Genomic DNA, 24,144 nt, shown 5'->3' on the forward strand with positions numbered 1-24,144 from the left:
TCTCCTTGGTGTCATGTTGAAAATGTGATAAAACACCGTCGCATTAGAATGAGTACTTTACATTTGGACTCTATAGAGAAGGGGTTTGTTGAGATTAAAATCTGGAACACTTGACTCTGAGGTACACTCGCAAAATCACAGTCGAGTCACGGATTTGCCAAAATTTCTATAACAAAGCTTGAGCGACACCTTGTGGATAAATAGCTACCCTGCACCCTGTTGATGTTAGAGCTACAGTATTTCAAATATGACTGTCTTAGCTCCTGAATTCAATGTCATTGTCAGCTGGTTGCAGCAGAGATACACACAAAAAAAATATTTCGACATCCTTGAAAATGTATTTGGTCTAATCATGGATTGGACATTCATTTAAGGAACAGTAAATTGTGCAAAAAGTAGTGAGTCTGAAACATTGAACAGGCATGTAAAGTCAAAGTTTAGAGGTCAAATGATAATAATGACCTGTAAAAGTAATACATTTAGCTTCCTCTTGAAATTTCACCTAAAAGCTGTCACCAAGGCTTATAAAAATGGATGGGTGTATAATGTTATTTAGAAAAAACAGGATTTTTTTTTCGAGCCAAATGAGTAGCTCACATTTTACAAACTGAAAACCTCAAGGGCATGCACCCTCCAAACCTACCAGCTGGTTGAAAGCTTCATAAATCCCCTTTCATCGCAAATAAAATTAACTTGGCACCAACTAACTGGAGGTATTGGTTTTGCCTGCAGGCGGGAGTTTATTTCATAAAGGGTGCTGCTATATTTTAGGGCTATAGCCACAGAATGAAAGAAGAGCCTTCAATATAAGTGTAGATCATAATCTTATAATCATTACCGTATTTTCAAAAGCTGTTCAAGCATCTGACTCAAGACAAGGTTCATTAGCCCAGAACATGACATGCTTTAGCAGTGATACAATATTAATCAAGATTCTAACAGCACGGATTTCGACAATGAGTTGAGGGTCTGTTGCCATAGCAGCAACCATCTGGCAGATAGTTTTTAAAGTAGGAGTACAAGGACATCTGCCAAGAATTTACAGGATGATTCAGAAAGGGGATTCTAGACCTGTTGTCTTGCATTTTATACATTACATTCTACCATGTAAAATATTCCATATTTCCTATCTTAAGTTATTCTCCCTTCTCTTGTGCCCCACTGCAGCAAAATACAGTGCACACACTTCTCAATCAATCATTTTACTCACTAAACGTCCTTAAGATGATCTCAAATCTGAATCTTTCATAACAGCAACCCATTTTGGATAATTGTATAATAATTGTTCTGTGGGAACAGTTTGGAGCATGGACTTTGGTCCAACAAACTAGCAAACATTTATTTTGACTTTATTACTTTAGTGAAACTGCCTCAATAGGGAAGCTGAAATGAAGGCCTCTCTCCCTATAGTAGTTAGGAGATTAAATGTTCTTTGCATTTGGTTCTAAAGGCGCCCTTAGTCTTGTACAAGAACTGACCTCAAGAGGGTGCTGTAATCAAGGGTACAGTACAGTATTTCTCGTGGAGCTTATATTGTGGCATTTATTGCCAATGCATCAATGATGGAGACGAAAATGTTTGCTCAAGTATTGTTTGCAAAGGTTGCATTACTGTATTAATTAATGGGTTGTTTTTATTGCCCGACAGTGTTGCCAGAAATGCATATTTTATGACATTCTACGAAAGAATAGAAATGCAAAGGAAGGAAAACACTTCTTGACACTTGAACAAAGGTCACTATTAAAACGCTGAGAGGTCGACTCCCAGTTTAGCGGTCACTCTTTAAGAGTTGAAAGCAGAACTCATTTATCATCATAGTTTTTCTCCCTCATTATTAAACCATGGCTACGCTCAAGTTTCCAGTTTCACTCTTCAGTCTCACATGCCCGTTTAAGGTGTACGGTTCATTAATTGGATTGACTGTGCATGAGAGACAATCCTAAACATTGCGCCAAAACAGGATTTAACTAAAATGGCAGGAAAAAAAAAAAAAAAACTCAAGCACAACAGAATCCCAAGGAATTTACTTATCAGTGCATGTCTACCCAAGGAGAGATTGAAGGAGACGTTTCATAAGGCCAGTGAAGGCAAATCATGTGCGTCAACTTTAGCAATTGTATTTCACATAACATGGGGTAAATGATTTTTGGAATAATTTTATTTTCTTTTGTTCCATGATTTGATGTATCATAATATTATCAAGGCATTGTAAAGTGTGACCTTCAAGCCAAATTTTCCTCGAGGGTATCAAAGATTATTTCATTATTACATTACTAAATCGTATTATAAACAATTGAAAGACAGTAAAGAGTGTGTAAATGACGCTACCTGACGTACTCGGCAGGTTTCGGCAACTTCCGCCAGTTTCGAAATCGGACGCTCCCAGACTGCTTTATGTCTGGTATGGGAGACCACAGACCTATAAATGTAGACTCAACGTTGAGCGACTTTGCCCGTTGCTACAATGCGTCAGCGCGTCTTTCATAATGAATGTGGGAGCTTGAATTAAAAATAAACGTCACAAAGTGACGACCCAAAAGTACGCAAAATTCATTTCGCTCGTTCAATAAATATATTTGAAGAACAGTTAATCATGAAAATAATGCATCTGATTTTTAATCTGTGGATTAGAAATGTTTATTTGTTAGATATTTAGGATTGACAAACCAGTGAATATATTCTTTTAATATTTCAACTGATGGTAAAGTGCAGGGGTCAACCACCTTTTGGGATGGATAAACTATTTAATCTGTCTACAATAAAAACTAATCCCAAAATGTATCTAAATAGTTGGTGTTTGTGAAAAATGTAATACTTATATTTACATTCAACTGTTGTTATATTAAAAATATGTATTGGTTTAATCACTAATTGTAGTCGTTGGGGACTTTTGCACTACCCTTTATGTTTGGCAACAAACAGAGGATTAACTTTCTAAGTAATTTATTTAATTATGAAACATTTTGTTGTCTGGTAAAAGGACTTCAATAGATTGGCCACAAAGTCAGGAAATCCTATTCGCAAAATAACATTCTATAATAACATTCATGCAATCAAAGTCTGTGTGCAGTCATGAGATCTACCTTTAGGGCTTACTACGTTTCCAAGCAGCGTCTTTGCTGTTGACTGGCTCCCTTTGTCACTTCCATTATGGCGGCTACATTGACGTACAATGTGTCTGTCAAGGCGTAATCTATGTATGTAATGTCTACGGCAGAGACCACGCTCGGGCGCCATATTGCCAAGCACTCCTCCTGCTCCCCTCCCCTCCCTTCCCTCCCTCCTACCCGGGTCCCAGCTCAGAGCGAGCCACAGCTGCGGTGCATGAGGAGGCTAGACTCATACTGAACAACGCTACTGTTGGGAAGGACCGGTGATACAGCAAAACCAAGAGCCACATCGTGGAAAACAAATGGGATGGATTAAACCTTTTTACGCCACCGTTTAGCGATCGTATTGGGACTTACGTCACAGCACCACGGATAAAAGGTCGCTTCATTTGTAGTTTTCTTTGAGAGGGAAGAGCTAAAAAAAAAAAAAAAAAAACAAGAAAAAAAAAAACCCACGTCAGAGTGTAGCTTGTGTTTAGCCCGGCGGTGATGGATACTTGAAGCTAGCTAGCCGACGTTACTTCTCTGTCAAGCGAGTAGCGGTTGCTATAAATTCGCTCTGTTGCTCGTCTGTCACCCCTGTTTTAACACGCCTGGTCTTTGTAATATACAATATGATAGATCGTGATTAACAAAACCAGAAACTGAAAACGCCGGTGAATTAGGTATCAGCTGACGCTAGCTTGCTAGCTACACGTAAAGCGGCCACCAGCTTCGTGTCTCATTCTAACATTTAATCGCAAGAGAGTGGCTGTTGCTAAAAGTCCAACTTCCCCAGACATTTAAGAAAAACTGATCATTTTTCCCCCTTTTTTTTGGTCGTGTTATCCGTTCATCGTAGTTTTGTCAAAACGGCGGCGTTAACGTGCTTCAACTTTGTCACATACTGTCAGAGACCAACTACCCCCCGGATTTTCTTAATATGCATCATCCGGACCCCACTGGAGACTCTGGCAGTGTTCGAAAGATGGCGCAGCCGGCTGTCTTTCACAGAAGGGGTAGCAACACAAGCAGCGGGAGCGGCTCCTTGCTGTCAACACCGGTGGTCACCAACAGTCACGTCTCGGCTGCTGAAGAATATCAGACCTCCCTGTTGATTCAGTGCCAAAATCAAGCTGGCTCATCCTCCCCAGGTCCCCACCATCCTTCTTCCCACAGCCTAAATCTACATTCCCAAGCCACGCAGTCTGCTGGGGCTCAGATGAAAAAGAAGAGCGGCTTCCAGATCACCAGCGTGACTCCGGCGCAGATATCTGTGAGTACCAACAACAGTATTGCGGAGGACACTGAGAGCTACGACGACCTGGATGAGTCCCACACGGAGGATCTCTCATCCTCCGAAATCATGGATGTGTCCCTTTCACGAGCCAATGACGTAGTTGGAGCGGAAAGAAGCTCATCTGAGGAGACCCTGAATAATTTTCATGAGGCTGAAACCCCAGGGCTGCTGTCACCCAACCAGCCTTCACACCCCCATTCTCTGAATCAAGCACCAAATCATGGTGGGGGTATGGTCAATGGGACTCTGCATCGTCACCCTCATCCTCAGAACTTCCCGCTGTCCGGGTCCGTGGAGACCTCGTCAACCCTTGCCTCTGTCATTCAGAAAATGCCTTCAAATGTTGGGGTCCCTCAAGAGGTTGGCCCTTCTCAGCCTGTGGGGATGGCGAGCCTGGGATCCACTCCCGGAATGCACAGCTCCGCTACAGGCACTGCAGTTAGTATAGATAATCCCCAGACCAGCAGTGTTAGTAATGTGAATACGTTGAGCTCTGCCAATGTGCCTGTGAGGAGGGGAATAAGCGCAAGTGCGAGCAACAGCTCCGGAGGCTTTCCTCTCAACGCGAAAAGCGGCGCTGCGGGTGGTTCCGCGGCATCTGGGGGCAACCTCATGACCAACGCCAATAACACCATGATTCAGCAACAACAAACTCTCAACTCAAACATCTCTTTGAATGCTTCAACCACTTCTGCCGTCACTGTTGCCAGTGTTACCGGGGGGCCGTGTGTCTCGAGCGGAATCCAGGGACGACACGGTTCTGCTACGCTGCAGTCCGCGAATGCCCCTGTTAGTGTCTCAACTATTTCTGCCCAAGCCGCCCCAGCTCCTGCACCTGTGGTGGCTCCCGCCAGTTCTCGCTTTAGGGTGGTCAAGTTGGACTCAAGTTCCGAGCCCTTCAAGAAGGGCCGATGGACGTGCGCTGAATTTTATGACAAGGACACCCCAAACTCCGCCTCTTGCTCATCTACATCTGACGCTGGCAGCATGCGCCAGTTTGTCTCTGAGAACTTTTCCGGGTGCTCAGAGAGGGAAAGCACAAGCGGTAGCTCTGTGAGTAGCACGATGAGCACAGTGAGCCATTATATGGAAAGTGTTTGCAGTGGTGACACTGGGGGACCTCCAGCTTCCCAACATGCGCAAGATTTCACCTCCCCACCTCAGGGTTTCCAAGCAGTCCACCCCAGTGGCTTGGTAGGCATGGGCGTGTCTCAATCACAACCACTTATAAACCCCCTAGACGTCACCCATTCAAATATCCAGGCGAACATCGCTTCCTCTACCCCCTCAAACATGAATCCGCCTGGACCGGCGCAAGGACACCTGATCAGCAGTGGCATGCCGATCTCTGCCGTACCCCAGCAACAGCTTACCTATGCCCAGGCCGTTGCAAATCAACCTCCAGGTTCTACGCAGGGCCTTGCAGGGGTTCAGCAGCACCAGCTTGGCTACGCCTCACTCCCCCAGCATCCATCTGCCACCCCAGTCCAGATGAGACCCCAAGCTCCCGCATCGCAACATCTACTAAACCAAGCTAACGGCGTGTGCCAGATAATGGGGGGCCTCCAGCAGTCCCAGGTAATCCTCCAAAATCAGCCCCAGCAGCCCTCATCGCTCCAGGCGCCTCCCTCCAATGCGGCCTTTCACCTCGGAGGAGCCGGTCAGCAGCCTCCGAGCCACGCTGCCCACCTGGACTGCCAGCAACAGAAACCGACTCAAATCCAAAACATTGCTTTGTGCAACCAGTTGCCCACTACGATTCAAAACCAGGTGTCCGCACCTAGCGCGCCTCCATCTAACCCCGACCCCCACGCCCCTCCGCAAGTTCTCAACGTGGGTAACAATAGAATGCCCCCACAGGTTGTCCCCCAGAGTCTGTCCCAGGACCTCAGCAGTGCCCAGGCCCTGGCCCATGCTGCTCAGGCTAGCGCCCTCTATGCTAGTCTGCCCACTTTCACTACCACTCAGCTGCAAGATGCCCAGCGACTCCTCCTCCAGCACCAGTCAGCCCTGCTGGGTTTGCCAAAGCTTGCTGGAGGCGACCCGGGATCCAACGCCGGCCAGGGTCAAGAAGCTGAAGGCAACGCTGCCATCGCCAGTGCCTTAACTGCATCAGCTGGTCTCAAAACTCTGGATGGAGAGGAGGATGGGTAAGAGACTTTTTCTTTTCTACTGGTTGCTGAGCAGCTCAACATTTGTGTCCAAAATTTCTAATAGTTCCTGTCATTGTCCCGGCTGTGAGGGAGGAAGAGCCTTATTAGTAGGTCAATTAGTAGACAGTGACCAGACCTGCTCACATCAGATCTTGTCAGCGGGACATAAAGCAGGGCTCATCTGGCCGTGATGCAGCTTGTCTTGATCAAGTCCATTTGACATTTTTACTCCTGACAGTCCACATTACAGAGCATGACTTCTATTGGGTCTCCTTGTGTCGTAATGTAGGAAATGGAAAAATACGTATTACGGCAAAGGTCTATCGTTGACCTTTTGAGGGAAGAGATTTACTCGTTCACGCCTTAAACCTTCGGTAAACGCTTATTGATTTCATTAAGTGCTCACTCGTGTCACAATCGCGCTGTGATTTAATGGCCGCTGAAGGTTGGCTAATGTTATCACATGACCTGTAAGTCGAAGGAATGTGAAATCTTTGGGGATCAGATGGATTATTGTCTTTGATGATAACCAGAATTTGGGGCAAACTAAAGCCGTACTTGCCTTCAGGAATTGCGGTCAAGCCTCATTGGTGTTTAGCTGAACTTTTCAGAAGTCTGACTTTTCAGAAATCAAACTGTGTGCTGCACATTTGTTGTTTTAATAATAGCTGTTGTCACGTCATAAGGATGGGAGTTTAAATATTAACATTTATATCAGTTTGGGGGTAGAGAAAAACAGTGAGGACGATATGACAGTGTCTCTTTTGGAATTAGGATGAGGCTTGTTTTGCACCTTTTGTTTGTTTGAATAATTTGCATATGTTTTATGAGGCCACTGTTGGAGTGAATTAATGAATGACAAAAACAAACAGTGGTTTCTTCACACAGCTTGCTTTTGTTTTTCCTCTCGTCATTAATGGACTACAGAAGACACATTGTGTTTATTTCAGGGCAGTGAAATGGTAGAACAAGACCAGGTTTTGGGGGGGGGGTCTAAATTGTGAAAGTCGCTATCATACCTTTTAACATACGTAATTATCATCAAACTGCAATCGTTAGCTCCCTGTGTGGTGTATAATTTTCAGATGCAACTGGTAACTGGAGACCCTATATGCAGAAGATTTAAATTGTTGCTCTAAAGTGCTGAAGGCAGTGTAATTTCAACTCGGCAGGCGGGAGGTTTTGAGGCCACTGACAAGGTACTTGCTGTTCTGTTGTTAAATACTGAAGGCCAAGTGTTGGGTTCGGTGTGTACAGTGCTCTGATTGTATCGGAGACATCGGGGAGTCTGTTACTGTCTGTTCCCAAATTTGTATAGTTTCTACTTGCTTCATCAAGTGTTGACAGCAATGCTAATATGTCTTATAAAAACACAAGTTGTCGTCACTTCAAACCAAAAATGTTATGTGGTGTCCGCGTACTTAATGGTCAGTGAAACATGATGGAACCGAAGTGTTGTGGCAACTTGTTGTCACATTTTTTTTGTTTTGGTCGTACACAAAAATGTGTCTATTTGCCAAGGGAAAAAAAAGATCTGTTTTGATTACAGTTTGGCATTCTTGGTTTCATAGCTAGAACTTGTAAATGAATAAATAGGGCTTTTTTATTTGTTAGCTTGTAATGCACTCCGTTACAGGAAAGCTTACAGCCAAATTTACAGCAAGTCTTGGCACTTAGCATTCATCAAGGTTTCAGTCCGCTCACTGTAGCCAGTTGAGATTCTGAGCATTTTATTGTGCCAGATTTGGGATTTGTATCTTATTGTGGATTCGATTTTTGTTGTCCATAGTAACTCTGCTTAGGTTGTTGGGTGTCACCCTGAAAGATTGATCAAGTATGCTACGGACTACGCATCATCAAATAAAATCATGTTTAAATGATGTTTCTGTACTAAGGGGCGTGCTGCCCAAAAAGAGTCCGTTTTGTTGCTCTTGTACCAGGCGGTTGAAAAGCAGTCTAATCTTTTCCCCGCCGTTGCGGGCAGCCAGTTCATACTGGACCTGTTGCTCATTGTGTTGAGCTCAGTGTGATCCCCACAATTCGCACACAGAGGAAGTGACCCAATCTGACCCAACACAACTTAGTCAGGCCCACTGAAGCTGATTGAGAACCATGACCGAAAATACGGCCCGACACGACCAGATGGAACTAGACTGAGCATCGCTGGGGCTAGCTCGGTTAAATCCTCCCGTTCTCTTGCTTGGTGGATGTCCAGGCACACGTGAGAGATTCTCCAAAAGTAAACAGCATTTGTTTTGCAGTAGGACCCCACCCATCCACCCACCTCCCTCCCACCCATCTCCATTCTCACTACACAGGCCAACCTAGAGAACACCAGAAATCAACAACAGAGCGGCGAGGTGCTGCGTTAGTGGATATGTTGGCGATTTGTTAAAGCCCCGCCTCCAGTGTCAACGCTGGGACGAGCAAGGAAATCCTGAGCAGTTCGTCAAGGGGCCTGCTAACAATGGTGGTTAAAAGCTTTCACAGATGCTGATTTTTTTTTTTTTTTTTGTCTGGTCTCAGTTGAGTTTCCACCCTGATTCCATTGTCAGTTTGACATTGTCCGTTCTAACCAACACGAGAGATGCTTGAATGTAACTAGCATTTTAAAAATAGCTCTTGAAACGAATTATTTAAATCGCTGTTTCGGTGGTTCCTCTGTTCTCTCCGTTCCTTCCGTCTGATGGTTTGTCAATAAACAGTATTGTTGCAGTTAGAGTGCAACGGCGGTACTAATGACTTGTAATGGATCATAATGGGTAGTATTTGAAGCCATTCATTTATGAGAAAAGAAAAATGCTCTCCCTTGCTCTCCCTCTGCTCTGCGCAGAAACAAAAGTGGCCACAGCATTTCACGATGCAAAAGCACACAAAAGCTGTATTTAAAGTCTGCCTGAACAAAAGTATTGTTCAATTTTAATTGATGCAGTACTTCTAGCTGAATAATGGTATCACGCAGTGCAGTTCCACACCAGTACAATATTAAATATAGCTTGATGGCAGTCAAAATGGAGGGCTATTATCTCTTAATTCCTCTTAGGGCAGAAACAATAACTACTGTCTGCTTTTGACTTTTGGTCTTAGTTTTAGTTCTGGAAACTAAATGTTCTCCCCTTTAAAAAAAGTCTCATAGCTGGTGTCAGATAAGCTGTTTTTTTGTTTCATTCAAGTTTTCTTGATTGACTCTGGATAAAATTAGCTGTTTATCACAGAATCTCCAAATTCCTTTTCCAATGTCGGAGAGAAGATTGTGGATTCTGTGCAGTGCGCATCCTTGTGGATGTAGGTTAACTTGGCAGAGCTGCAATGTTGTTGAGGCCCCAAACTAAACAGGACTGAATCAATAATGCCTCTGCTGGTTGCAGCAAAGCGGTGCACTCAGTTTGTCTCAAGAAATGATTCATCAGCAATCAATTCCTCCTCCCGGTCGACCTTATGAGCAAACTGCCACAGAAAGTTTGCCCAGTTTTCTACAGTGACTGCTCTTTCCAAACAAATTTATTGTGGGCTCATATCCAAATGCCTTTGTGTCAGGTTAGCACCGTCTGTGAGGAGCCTCTTTTATTTTGAATGGAGCTCACAGTCCCTCACCCCAGCACGATGAAATCATGTTGAAGCATTTTTCGGTTGTGGCGGTCTGGCAATGTCATGCCGCCAATCATGCTGGCAATGTGCTGAATCATGCCTGGCATTCCTGTGGACACAACACTGTCCAGTTAGCTTCAGAAAGGAAATGACACCCCCAGAGATAACTTCAATGTAGGTGTCAACATGGAGCCACTTTATGCTCCTTTCATTCTGTGTTTAATGGCCTCAATATAGTTCTACCACTTACTGATGAGCACATGACATCATGTGATCTGTTTTCAGAACCGCAAAGCGAGCTGTTTTTTATTTATGTGGCTAGTTTTTTTTAAATTAATGGTGTCTCGTTGCAGACATTCTGGGCAGTAAGTAGGATTTCAAAGTCCCCCAATCTTGCTTTGTGTGAGATAATCCCCACCTCAATGCACTGTGTTGCTGAATATGGAAGGCGACAGGAGGAGGGGGTCGATGGCGGTTGAAGTCTCTTACTTTTTTCTTCCCATTTTAATCTTCGGTAGTCTAGCCAGCTGCTTCTCTTTTTTTATGATTCGCTATCCGTTGTCCTGTAAGCAGTGTTTTACGTCAACTACAGCAGGTGGATTTCCAGATTTTCTTTCATGCAAATTAATTTTTGGTAAACACTCATTCTTTTCACAAAAACATGCACTTATTTAGCCTTTCAAGTCAGCAAAGGGTACACGCGTCACGAGCAGGGCCAGTGAATAGTTTTCATGCACTTTCAGTTTGTGGAGAGTGCAACACTGCCCCCTTCTGATCAGCAAGCTCTCAACATTTTACTCAGAATAATGAACTCTGTGACCTTTAAATTTGAAAGACGTCATGTTAATTCAAAGAGATATGAATATGTTTGTCATTTTGTAGCCAGCCACGGACTAGTTTTCAACTGACCCTTGTCAGGTTAATGTTTCAAAGAGGTACACTGCACAGTTAAAGAATGTAATGCAAATAATGTCAAGATATTTTGCAGCACAAAATATCAGACCAGGACTCGGTGCAGATAAAATGAGATAACATGTAAGTCTTGATTTAAAAAAAAAAAAAATGCAAGGAAAATTTGCTTGATTGTAAAGCCCCACTAATACGTTGGAGGCAAATGTTAAATTGAAAATAAATAAGTGGAATAAGATGGATGAAGTTTAGAATAAGTACTTAAGACTCCATATCTCGAGTAATACCTCAAAATGTATATTCACTTGATCTTTTATCAAATGTGTACACTATTTTCTTCTAAAAAAAATAAGCGTTTGTGTTCATGTTTTTTTATACATTCGCCACAAGGTGGCACTGCTTACCTGCAGTATGTGGCAAATAAAAGGCAGTGAGTCTGCTCGGACGGTCACGTGAACCGACTGTGACATGGTGCTGTGATTGACTCAGGATTTTCTTTCACCTTTTATCTCTCTGAATATCTAGGACTTGGAATTAATTATAAAGACTGTAGTTTGTGATCAGGATGTTTCACTTGCAGAAACGTAGTCACACTTTGTGATTATCTGAATACAAATACAGTACAGGAATAATGAAAGCAGTTTGACGGGAATATGTGGGTTGTATTAACCTGACTGAACAAGCTACTCCGCTCGTTTGCTACTAAGCTGTGCTTATGACAGCCCCACTGCCGTCACAGATTCGGGCCCTGACGGAGGAGTCCTATTTAGTTAATCCACTTCTAGCTCTATGTTGTCTTCACTCGTGATCTGGCGTTGGGGCAAGCAAACAAAATACAGGAAATGCTGAAAACCACAAAGCTGCACTGCTAATAAAGTGTTGCAGTTGAAATGAAACAAAAAAAAAAGATTAGTGGGCAAATATTATTGAGGTGATGTCGCTGAGAGATTGTCTTTTGGTCACCACACTTCGCATAATCCTGTCCTGTATGAACTTGGTGCGTTGTGTTCTTTGGCCGCTAATCCTTATAATGCCAGTTTTCACTCCTCATAACTTCAAACTTCTGCTCACACACTCTTATGTAATGTGGCGGCTCTTTTGTGTGTCTGCATGCATGTAAAGCAAGCGGCTTGCACTTATCTCTCCGGATTCGTGCCTCCGCTTTTTAACGTTGATCCATTTACATAAATTTTTCGAGATGCAACATTTACTACTTAAGTACCTTTTGTGTTGTCATATGAACCTACGAGTGACTCTGAATGATCAGGTCGGGACGGTTCTAGCGCAGTCCTCTTCTTCTGCCACCCTTTTCCTTGTGCGTGATGGCAACGAGTGGCACGCTGCCGTTAGCTTAAATGCTCCCATAGAATCCATCTCTCTTGGAGGCTAAAGTGCCAACTCATCATTTTGAGCCTGCTCTATGGCTGGCTCACTCAGTTGCTCTGTCATTCTCCATAGTCAGGGTTTGACACAAACTATGGAAAAGCCAGGCCTTACTGGTAAAGTCCGTGCACACACTAAACTATCAAACTATAGCCCAGCCAAAAGCCTTTACAATTCAATAGGCCTCCTTTTTTTTTCTACATTGCTGCGACATGCAAGTCCCTTTTAATTAACTAGCGACAATTGTGTCAGTAAAATAACTACATTTCCATAAATTCTAGTATAATAAGTTCATTTATTTATCAATATTTGGTAGTTCGTGCCCTCTTTCTGTGAGTTTTTTGTAGCTTGTGGTCAACCTCATGGTTGCTGAGTTAAAGTAACTGTCTGGCCTTGCCAAAAGTCATGTGATGCTGATTCATCCAGACAGATGAAGTCTGTTAGGACAAGTAAAATCCCCAGCATTGTGCTCTTCCCATACCTGTTATTTCTTAGCCGGCACACTCTGTGCCGTCATTGGCTCTATGAAGAGCTTATGTTGTGGTTTTTGTCTGGCAAGGTTTCGGCCATCTTAAGGCAGCCTTTCATGAGAATTGACAAGATAAGACCCCCAGGCACACGCTCTTGTCTGTCACATAGAGGGCTCCGGGGTAGACCATAAGGTGTTTCCCAACAGAAACTAGGAAAATAAAGCTACTGTAAATTGCTTTTGTAATTTTGAAAGATATGTTTCAGGCATCATTGCATTTTATTTTTGCTAATAAGTTTGAAGTTGGGGTTCAAATCCAGGCTCTGACATTGCATTGTGGAGTTGGCATGTGCTGTTTGAGGTTTTCCCCTCTGTCCTCCGTCTTGCTCACACATGTGAATTGAAAAAAATAGGATTAATAAATAGTGCGGAGAATCGAAAGCAATAATGGAAAAAATATGTTGTAGATATTTGGGAAGTGTGAGGTGATGGCGTGGTATATTTGACTGTATACGCCGAGGAGAGGCTCTGTGGTGGAGGAACGGGGAAATCATTGGGCCACATGTTAATCTCTGTTGATAGTTTATGTAACTGGCTGTGTCACATGACCGCGCGTCACTACTCACCCAGCTTCTGTCTGGTAATTCACCCGCAGCCATTCAAACACAAATAGATGACGGAGGGAAATGGGGAGAACGCACATAGGAACTCGTGTCAACCTGGTTTTCTACTTTGTAGTGCCGGTGCGGTTGTTACAACAAATACATCTGTAGAGAGCAGGTTTGGATCCTGCCACCAATTTTTACCAGGAAGAAGGATTTTTAGGTAACCGTAAACAAAGAGCGCCAGGGGCACGCGTTTTTTGCTTTGGATTCTAAATGTTCCTTCAGACCGAAGACCCCATGAGAGTGCGCGGTGTTCAGGGCCATGACGAGATGGCAATGAAGCTTTTGTTCTGGGAGCTGGAGCAGCATCTCAAAAGGTAAACTAAAGAAGGTCTACAGTAGCGCTGCCTGGCCAACCACCACAAGGGCTGAACACAAAAGGCTCCAAGGCCGTATTGTGTGTGGCTCTCTGTGAACTTTCTATTCATTCATTCATTCGCGCTTCCAACGCTCGTATGAACGTTGAAAGATGTTATCACAAAGTAAGCGCTGTAAATTGTCATCCACTAATACAGCTGCACTGAATACAATATGGTGTGCAGAAAAAAAAAACACACTTATTCCAGGTATATTATTTCTCTTTCAAGCTGTCTATAATTCAACTCCTCGCCATCATTGCCACCCTTGCCAGATTTAGCTTTTTTTTGTTACCACTGTGCTACCCTCATGTCACTCCATCTGCTTTCACACGTAGTCACTTACTACAGTACAGAAAGACATGAAGCACCCAATCACTTCTTTCTCCCTTTTGTAGTTTTGACATTGGGCAGAATGGAATATGAAGTACTTGCTAAATAATGTTACTAAAATGGAATATTTGGTAGCATATGTATGTTTGGATTTGTTTTAGCAATATGTAGAAGTGAAATCTTGTGTCTCATCACTGGCTTATCAAGGTGCATTTTTTTATATTGGAGCTTCACTGCTTTTCTTCCTGAAGAGCTTCAAGTCGTGCAGTTTAGTTGGGTTTATATAATTGGCTTTACTTCTCGATCATTCAAAAAAGGAGTGCGGAAGAGCTCAGTGTCTTAGAGACTCTAGCTAAGCTGGTTAGCTTAAGTGTTTTCCTGGATTTGGATTCTGGTAGAAGACATCAAAACAATCACTCGGGTGCTAAATTTAAGTGTCACGAGTAGCTAATACACCAACCAGCATGGCAATAATATGTTTTCTCTGGACTATAACATGCAACTTGGATGGCATCCTCTTAAGGTATTTAATTGGTGTAATGAATTAGAACGATCTGGTTACAGCGCCACAACCGCCATTTTTCCTTCTCTAACTGAGCCATATTAAGTGATGGCTCAATAATCTTTATTCACTGAAATAGCAGTCAACTAATTAAAGCGTGCCATCGCGAGATCTCACTAGATATGCAGTGCCATACAAGCCCATGTTGGGGCAGTGCATGTCAATTTATTATACTACTGTACTTGAATTTCTGAATTTCAGTCATAGGGAAAACACAGTACTGTGTATATATTTAAGAAATGGCTATAGCCATACTAAATTGTGTTCAGTTTAGTCTTGAAACGTTTGTTTTGGATGAAATAGGTATGACTCTTTTTTTTTTTTTTTTTTGTAGTAGATGCCAAAATATAATGCATTATTGTGCTGAAAACTGCAAAAAATCTTTTGTCACTGAACACTCGCGAAGGTTGCCTCTGCTTTTCAGCACGACGATTGGCTTTTTTCTTTCTTTCAGTGTCATCCGGTTCTTCCCGGTTTCATCCACCTCATCTTGTTACTCGAATTTTCTATGCAAATACATGTCAGCTGAGCGGCAGGTGGGGGCGTTTCTGAATAAATTATGCAAACGAGCGCCGTCTCGGCCAATCGGGAGCCAAAGCTCCCTACTACGTCACGGTAGACATCAAGCGAGCTAGTCCTGAGCTGCGGACATCGAGTGCTATTCTGTGTGTGCAGTACAGTGTGTGCTGAGCCGAGCTGACCTTGAGTCGTTTGTTAGTGTCGTCTGGTTCGCAATCCGAACGTCTCGTGTGGATGTGTCTCGGGGAGCTGATCGCGCTGTGTCCGTGTGGGGGGGACGGATTGGCTTTGTCCAGAACTCGAGCGCCTGTAACCCACAAAGCGGCATGAATACGCCTTGCTACACCGTAGCTATGGATCTGGGCGTCTGTCAGCTCCGAAATGTCTCCATCTCATTCCTGTCGTCGTTATTGAGCGCAGAGAGCTCTCACGTCACGTTCGACAGCAGGTATACGATCAGATTGAGCAGCCGTCGTTGGCTCAGGGCTAGCTTTGTTGAGGCTGCCTCATCTGCTGGCCCTGTGGATGCTCAGCTAGAGAGAAACGGCCTCACTGGATATGGATGTTAAACGTTCAAATACCTCGTGCATTCCTGTAATGTCTTCTTAACCCGAGGTTTCATATTCATTTCATTTCTTCTGTCTTTTACAGCTCGTCGGGAGCAAGTGTTGTGGCCATCGACAACAAGATTGAACAGGCAATGGTGAGTTTAGACCTTTTGTTTAATCAGAAGTGCTAGCCTACACTTGAAAGAGCTTGCGTGGTTAAATACTGTTTTGTGACCGTTGTATGTCAATTAAGAAACGTTTCACGTGCATAAAATGTTTGAAGAATATCAATATTTCAAAATGGAGTCGACCGAGTTATACTGTACGCCTAACAAACACCCCGACACAATGGGTAGCCTTGTAGCGTTATCGTGTTTCTCAGTTCAGTTTTAAACTCTTAAATCAAGTCTATTTTACTAAATGAACCGCGGCATTATAGTTAGAGTCAACGATGTACAATAGTTAAATATTAAGTTTTGAAATGTGTGTATTACGGTAGATCCTTTTCTAAAATGCAGGTGACTTTACTGCCGTTGTGTTTTTACGCTCAGCTCTGTTGCTAGGCAGGCCGAAATACACACAATCCGGGTAAAAAAAAAAATCAGAGCGCTGATTGGCTGAATTTTCACGTTGGGCATCGCTGTGACGTATACGTGTGTGGACTTTTTTTTTTTACAACAAAGTATTGACACATTTTAGTGTGTAAAGGCCGCTCTCAGTTTTATTGAGATATTTATGTTACATGTATGTGTACGTTTAGGAATGGAAAAATAATTTGACGCATCACATTGTCTAGTACATATGAAACATTTTCTTGTGCTCACAAATAGCATTGATTGTAAAACACGTTGATGTACCTTATTACTCAGACATTTTAAGGATTGAACTGCGGTTTTAGGGATAAATAATCATTTGTGATCATTTGTAATTCGTATGTGATGGGACAACTCCTTTTAACCTCTTATGTTTGACATCCATGCAGTTTGTCCATTGTATGCAATAGCCGTTTGAAATCCAAAATGTGATGATCATATAAACTCTTGAAAGATGTCTGAACAGCAGAGCACTTGTAATCGTATACAAAGCAGCGATTGAATTTGAGCAAAACTTTTTTACATATCAAATATTAATGAGAATTCAAGCAGTCTCATGTGACAGGCAATTTTGGACCAAATAGAAGAGCTTGGAAAAGGGTATTTCCTACTCAGATTATCTTGCAAACCCAATAAGCGGACATAAAAGTGATATGGAATTGGAACTTCAGGGTGGGGCGGTAGCTTTCATAATAATGTAGGTCTCTCGAAATGTCAGACGAAGGTGTGACCGTGTTAACACATCTGACTTTGTATGCGCCAGGACCTGGTGAAGAGCCACTTGATGTATGCCGTGCGCGAAGAGGTGGAAGTGCTGAAGGAGCAGATCAAGGAGCTGATCGACCGCAACTCCCAGCTGGAGCAGGAGAACACCCTACTCAAGACGCTGGCCAGCCCGGAACAGATGGCTCAGTTCCAGGCGCAGGTCCAGACCGCCTCCCCGCCCACCGCTCCCTCGACCGTCACCACCCCGGGTCCGGCGTGTACCATCGCTCAAGCCGCCTCGCACACCTCTGGCCCCTCAGCTTAGCCCGGCGCGTGCAGACTGACTCAATACTACTACTGCTAATGCAACAGAGCTGACGACGAAGAGGAGGAGGAGGGGAGGTGATACTGTTGATCCAAGAATTTGCACATATTTATCCCTGAGAAGGATGCATCCAGCGGGACAAGTGCTGCACAAGGCGACAATCGTGCAAGTCATTGAACATTTGCCAAAAAAAAGTTGACATATCAGCTAGAATGTTTTCTCAACAATAAGCAAAACCACATATTTCAACACAGATGCTGAAAAGATCACTGTGCCTGTGTGTGGCTCCTAGGCGATGTCAATTGTATTGTTACAAGTGGAAGAACAAAAGACGGCTTTTGTTTTGTTTGTTTTCGTTTCGTTTTTGTCATGCGTTGTAAATAAACACGTTTCACGCCTAGAAGAAGCTAATGTTACATTGAACGAAAAGGCCTTTTTTCCAGAATGACAAATAACGAATGTGAGCAAATATCAAGACCAAGTCCCCATCTGGAATGGGGAGGGAGGGGATCCCAAAGCGGTTAGAAATAACAGCGGCATGGATTGTGTTACTTGGCTTTGGTGGAACAATTTTTCTTATATTTTCAGTATTTCTTTTCACATTTCTTAGCTCTGCAGTGGCATGGAAACGACACATTGTTTGGCAGGCAAAAGAACATGTACATTTCTGTATAGTGTAAGTAAACATGTAAAATAGTGAGAGGAAGAGAAACAGATGCATCAGTATCTTGGTCACATGGCGTGAGCAGCGACATGCTTACCTTGCTCGAACTGTTGTCTATTTTTAAAAGCTTGTATTTTCAAGATCTAAGGACTTTGGTTATTTAAACTGACGAGGTGCAGCCAACAATGTTATCTAGAACTGCCACTGCGACATTCACTCTTATTGTAAAACCCATTATTTTCTTCCTTTTCTGATGTTGCACTTTTTTATGATTTATTGTTTTGTTTTTGGACACTGAAATACTTCTGGATGGAAAGTATCTGAATAGCTCAAAATTAGAAGAAACAATCTGCAACTTCTTGACATTTCTCCATTTCTTTCTGTGTATCGGTTGTATGCTCATGTTTTGTGCATGTTTCTGCAAGACTGGATGAGAAGTTGTAACATAACATACTGCAATTGCACTTGAAAGCTGCACTCAACTTTCATTAAAATGCTAAATAAGCGTCTGTTGATTTGCGGCTTGGTTACTTCGTGATTGGGGAGGAAAGTCAGTCCAATGGCTGTGACACAGCAAGGGAGGCTACAAAATGAAGCCTTTGCTAAATGCTCAACATTTATTAGAATAAAAAGCGTCTTCTCACACAAGACAGATGAATGCTGCAACAGGCAAGTATGGCACATCGTCAGCAGGAATCACGTTCATGTGCATAAACAGTCTCTCACATTTGTACTCGTGCACACTTGGATGTGCGCACGTTCACACAGATATGAGCCAAGTGATTAACAAGACACAGCCGGCGTGGTTTGAGACTGTCCATAGAAAAGCTGTCAGCACCACAGATTGCAACACTGCAAATGAGAACAAGGCGGAGGCGATGCTAGTCAATGGACGGGCTGGGAGGCAATTTTGCTCTCTCTCTGAAGCCTGTTGCCGGTCCCTTGGTCCTTTTGGAGGGGCGTGGGTGGTATCAGAGGTGTGCTCAAGGTACTGTCTCTGGATCACATTCCCATACGGATACTCTGGATGATCTGAAATATGGCTGAGAGAGTGTTCCTGTGTGAAACCTCACTATATGGACAGTTTATTTCTGATACGATGCGGTACATACCTGATCCACACACAACGAATACAAAAAGGGCAAGTAGCCAGGGGCCCACTGGATACTTATCCTCCTGTGGTCGCTATGGGAAACGCACACACATGCACAGAGACACACTGCTACAATAGTGTTTCACTTATTTTTACACTTGCAAATGTGCAATTTCCTCAAAATCAGCTTTGTTCTAATTCAGCCTTTAAGATTTGCTTTGATGCATCACACACCCCATTGCCAGACAGTGTCCTCTCTTTGGTGTTGAAATCAGGTGTTCAAAGGGTTTGACTGAAATGTTGATCGATCCCCTCTGGAAGTGGGAACTCTTCAAAATAAAATGTTCAGCGGCTGATTACTATCCAGTCTCTTCTAAGTGTTAGCATCCTTTTTTCCTTCAGCCTGCATCCAAGGCAGTGTTAGGAAGAGATGAGGAGTACATATTTATTTAATTCCTTAAATCATGATTTGCAACACTGCACGAATAAGAAGACGACTTCCTATGTGCCTGGTGAGCAGAAAATATAAGTATTGCCTCTTGCGGCCATACATCACCTACTCGGGCTAATGTCATGATCATGCTGACAGTTAAATGGGCTCACCAGCGTCTTGGCCACGTTTCCTCTCTGCGTGATGTTCTTGCTGTGCTTCTCGTTCGCCATGCGGATCCTCTGTTTGGCCACCATTTTCCGTAACGTCTATAAATGTAAGTCCTTTTTTCTTTCTTTTTTTTTTTTTTACTTTAATTTATGAAGTGATTGGAATATGTAGAACGATCACAGTAGCTTCCAGCTGTAGCAAACGTTTGAAGGGATGCAACCGGAAATGTAAATATTTTGCTTTCAAAATAAGTGTAATGAAATTTAATGTGGTGTTGTATGACGATTCCTCGACGGGTTGTACGTATTTTATTCATTATTTTTACAGATGCAGCGTGACTATTTATAGCGTTTTAAATTTTGACTGGACCCCTCCTCCTCCTTTATTAAGTGTAAGATTTTATTACTGACGTGTTGCGGAAGTCACATAGTAATTTCGGCAACTTTCCTACATACCTGACACCTGACATTCACGCCAAATGATGCAAGCTTTTGTCTAATCAGACCAGAGTATTTAGTTTCTCATGGTGTTCTTCCATATACAGATCATGTTGGGTAGTTCATGGGAACCTTCAAAGCAGCAGCAAGTTGATCACAGGGCTAGAAGTTAGCAAAAAGAACAAAAGGGAGTGCAGGGAACCCTCCAAGCAGGGACAGGTGGTCAGGGGAGGCAAGTAAGGGAGTGCCTCCCCTGGCAATCTCTGCAAATGAAGTGTTACAACAATAATTTTAAAAAAACATGATCACATAATAAATGATGTTCCATTTTCGTATTCGTTAGTATTGTATAGTGGAGATATACGTTTCCCACTTAAGATGAAACATATTCTTCAATTTCCTGAACTGATACCAACAAACTACTACTACTCCAACTAAGTTCCGTATTGTTTCTGAAGGAGCTACAGATTCTCAGTTTAGCAAGCTGCTCAGAGAGAGCCACTCTAGTTGCCTAGCGACTGCACGAATGTTACTTCCGCGGTCAAACAATGGAGTCAATTTCAGTGCGTCACAGTGAACGTTTGTGACACACAGACTGCTGAACATTTGAATTAAAACTTTCATGTCCATGTACATAATAAGATGACACATATAGAGTGAAAATGTTTGAGCAAGTGTTGACCCTATGACCCGCCCTGCTACTGTGCAGTTCAGAAATAGTTCCACTTTGATCAAATGAATTGTTACAATCTAAGACTAATCTACCTTTGAAGATTCACAGTTTTGTAAATCTGTGTGCACACATGCATGCTAAAAAAGCTATATATATATATATATATACAATATATATATATATATATATATATATATATATATATATATATATATATATATATATATATATATATATATATATATACAATATACAATGTGCAATATTATGGCAACTACCGTGTAGTGTTTTTACCTCCCTCAATTTTCTTGCCTAGTTTATCTTTTTGCCTCTTTTACATTTCATTGCTAACTCTTGCACTGTGTGTATTTCTGCATCTTCTGTATATCTTTATCTCTTGTGCTTTTTCTTGTGTATTTTGTATTTTACTGCTACTGGACACAGAATTTCCCTGAAGGAGTAATCCCAAGGGATTAATAAAGTTGAGTCTAAATCTAAGTCTATATATATATATATATATATATATATATATATATATATATATATATATATATATATATATATATATTTAATTGTTTTTTTTTCTTATAGAGTGAAGTGTTAGTGAACACAGAAAGAATATTGGTATGGTCAGAATGTAGGAAAAATTACGTTTTAGATGTCAAAAATGCAGACCAGGCATGAAGTTTGAACCATTCACTTGTTCAAACACTGTTAAATTTTTATCTATATATTGTGTTATTCAAGTTGAAACACTGCCATGATTGTATGAGTCTTTGCCATTGGCAAGCATGAATAACTCTTCTGGGTACTAATTTTTCAAAATGTCAGCAGAATGGCATGCAGACATGTTAGCACGTAGCACGTGTGAACCAGAGGCTGTTGCTGACTTTTACGAGACAAATAGAAGCCATTTCGTGCTTGTGCGAGACATGCATCTTCATATTTTAACCACTCCTACTTTAAACTATGTTCAGTATTTATATTGAAGAATACTTGACCTACATTCTAGCTTGTAAAACCTTCCTACGTCTGGCCCAAATGCTAGCTGGAGAGTAAAAAAAAAAACATGTACCTAAAGAGGTGAGTAAACAGTCGTTAAAGCTTGCAAAATAAACCTGTAACGCGACAGATGAATTTAGGTAAAGAAAGATGGGAGGAAGGCGAAAGGATTTATTTGATGTCTGCATGCGAGGCCGTGACTTGAACAACATGAGCTCTGTTCGAAAACGTATACTTGGGTTCGACCGGTTGAAAGTCATTACGGCCCAAACAAGTGTGCTTCTTTTCCTGTGATGGCCGGACGCCTTTGCTACTTGGCCTTCACGCTGCACTAACTGCACGTCCGGGCAGAGTTTCATGTGTGATTGTACAGTAGCACGCATACGCACGCACCCAGGCCTGGCGGATTTATGTCGCTCTGGTTCACTTGAAGTTTTGTCTGCAAACGAGAGTTTCAAATATCAGAGCGGCTTGTTTTGAGCTTCAAAGGGACACCTGTAAAAAGTTGTTTCTTAAACAAGCTCTTGCTATTTATAGCAATTGTTGCTATTTTACATTCATAATTATTTTTGGTCATAAAAATAGCTCAAACCTTTGTTATGAGGTAGTAGATTTATTGTCACCAAGTCAAACTTTGTGTTTGATGACAACCCAACCTTGACGTCGAGTAACTTAAGGTCAGTCATTCATTGTGTGACGACTTGAGGAATGATTGACAACACTTTCAACCCATTACAAACTTCTTCAGGGAGAGTACGCACACACACAGATATATCTACACAATTTAAACAGTTTACCCAACTAGCTTAAAGGGTTAAAGAAACATCATACCCATTAAAACTTTGTGTCCTCCATTAGTTGACAGAACGAGGTGAAGAGATTTTTTGCCACTCATCCCCACCCTCTTCAGCTATGCGTGCCTTTTGATTCCATGATTCAACACCCATCATGTGTTTGCATATGTTTAAAAACTAGCAGTTAATAAATGTCTAATAGAAGTGACCTTGACAGAATCCACATAGATGCTTCACTAATACCATAAATATTCTTCAGGGAAGTATAGTCCTTTTTAGGTGGAGTGGAAGTTTTTGCCACATTCCATAAATAAATAAATAAAAATTCATTTCCAGGACACGGGGACAAGGTGCGCACCCACGCACCCACACCCACACACCCACACACACACACACATTCAAAAGGTGAGCCACAGAATGCATCGCAAGTTGTTCTGTAGAATCTAGGTGTGGTACTAAACAAATACCAGCTTATTATGACTCCTTTTTCCATTATGTCCTCCTCCGCACAGTTTATACACATAATAACTTCATCATAAATAAACATGGAATTATAATGACTTTAACTGTGCAGAACATATAAGAAAGGTATTTTTTGGTCTCCACTGAGGCCTTGGCAAACTTCCCAGCCCCGATCAGGCTATCCACCAACAAAAGCAGTTTGTTTGCTACTAAGGGAAGCAGCGCCTCACCAAATGTGTAGAATGATGTCACATATACAATAATTTTGGATAGATTATGCAACACGTTGGAGGAAAACGTCAAAAGCTATTTTTAGAACAACCTCACAGGTCCATGTGGTCCTTAGTGTACAGTTTACCAAACAATGTGGCTTTCCAGCATAGTTGTTCTGCAGGAGACATTTGAGGCACCGCCCTTGTTGCGTGTATTGTTGAATTATTTCGTTTTTCACTCACCGTGACTGAAGACTGTCGACAGTGGCACACAAACACACTCTATTCCAGTGTCTCAAATGACTGTGACTTGCGTGTGTTTGTGGGTTTTTTGTGTATGAGTCTTGTGGGAGTGATACGTGATACCACAAGCATGGGGACATGTCGTGGGAACAGGTAATGAAAACACATTAACCAGATGACAAGTCTTGATCTTTTCAAGCTTTTGCAAAAATGTCAGTAATAGCAACCATGTATTGTAATGATATTCATCTTTTTTTTAAACATATGATTCGTGATCCATCCATTTTTTATTGCTTACCATCCGACCATTTTTTTATTGCTTATTCTGCTGTGAGCTGGAGCCAAGTGATTTTTATTTTTTTGTTGTCGTACAAATTGTCCCAGAGGATAGCTCTTTGTTGTTACGAATACAAGGCAAAAGTCGTGAACCGAATATAGAGGGCGAGGTGTAATTTTCGAACGGAAG

General features: G+C 42.3%; 2 protein-coding genes across 4 annotated transcripts; one reads left to right on the forward strand and one right to left on the reverse strand.

Moving 5' to 3' along the window:
* The first annotated feature begins 3,252 nt into the window (after positions 1–3,252).
* On the forward strand, positions 3,253–18,670 carry LOC125973656 (TSC22 domain family protein 1). Of its 3 annotated transcripts, none has more exons than XM_049728084.2 (3): positions 3,253–6,539; positions 15,978–16,029; positions 17,231–18,670. In XM_049728084.2, exons 1-3 carry the CDS (start codon positions 4,033–4,035, stop codon positions 17,495–17,497), a joined length of 2,826 nt encoding a protein of 941 aa, XP_049584041.1. In that variant the 5' UTR covers positions 3,253–4,032; the 3' UTR covers positions 17,498–18,670. The 3 variants fall into 3 exon arrangements, with proteins under 3 accessions (XP_049584041.1, XP_049584044.1, XP_049584042.1); XM_049728087.2 differs by lacking the exon at positions 3,253–6,539 and adding an exon at positions 13,407–13,873; XM_049728085.2 differs by lacking the exon at positions 3,253–6,539 and adding an exon at positions 15,418–15,774.
* An 82-nt stretch (positions 18,671–18,752) lies between these two features.
* On the reverse strand, positions 18,753–20,537 carry serp2 (stress-associated endoplasmic reticulum protein family member 2). Its single transcript, XM_049728159.2, has 3 exons — positions 19,858–20,537; positions 19,274–19,346; positions 18,753–19,204 (listed from the first exon to the last, which is right to left on the reverse strand). The coding sequence occupies exons 1-3, from the start codon at positions 19,939–19,941 to the stop codon at positions 19,164–19,166; spliced, it is 198 nt and encodes a 65-aa protein (XP_049584116.1). The 5' UTR covers positions 19,942–20,537; the 3' UTR covers positions 18,753–19,163.
* Positions 20,538–24,144: the final 3,607 nt, after the last annotated feature.

This window comes from Syngnathus scovelli, chromosome 8, assembly GCF_024217435.2.
Source record: "Syngnathus scovelli strain Florida chromosome 8, RoL_Ssco_1.2, whole genome shotgun sequence".
Classification (NCBI taxonomy): domain Eukaryota; kingdom Metazoa; phylum Chordata; class Actinopteri; order Syngnathiformes; family Syngnathidae; genus Syngnathus; species Syngnathus scovelli.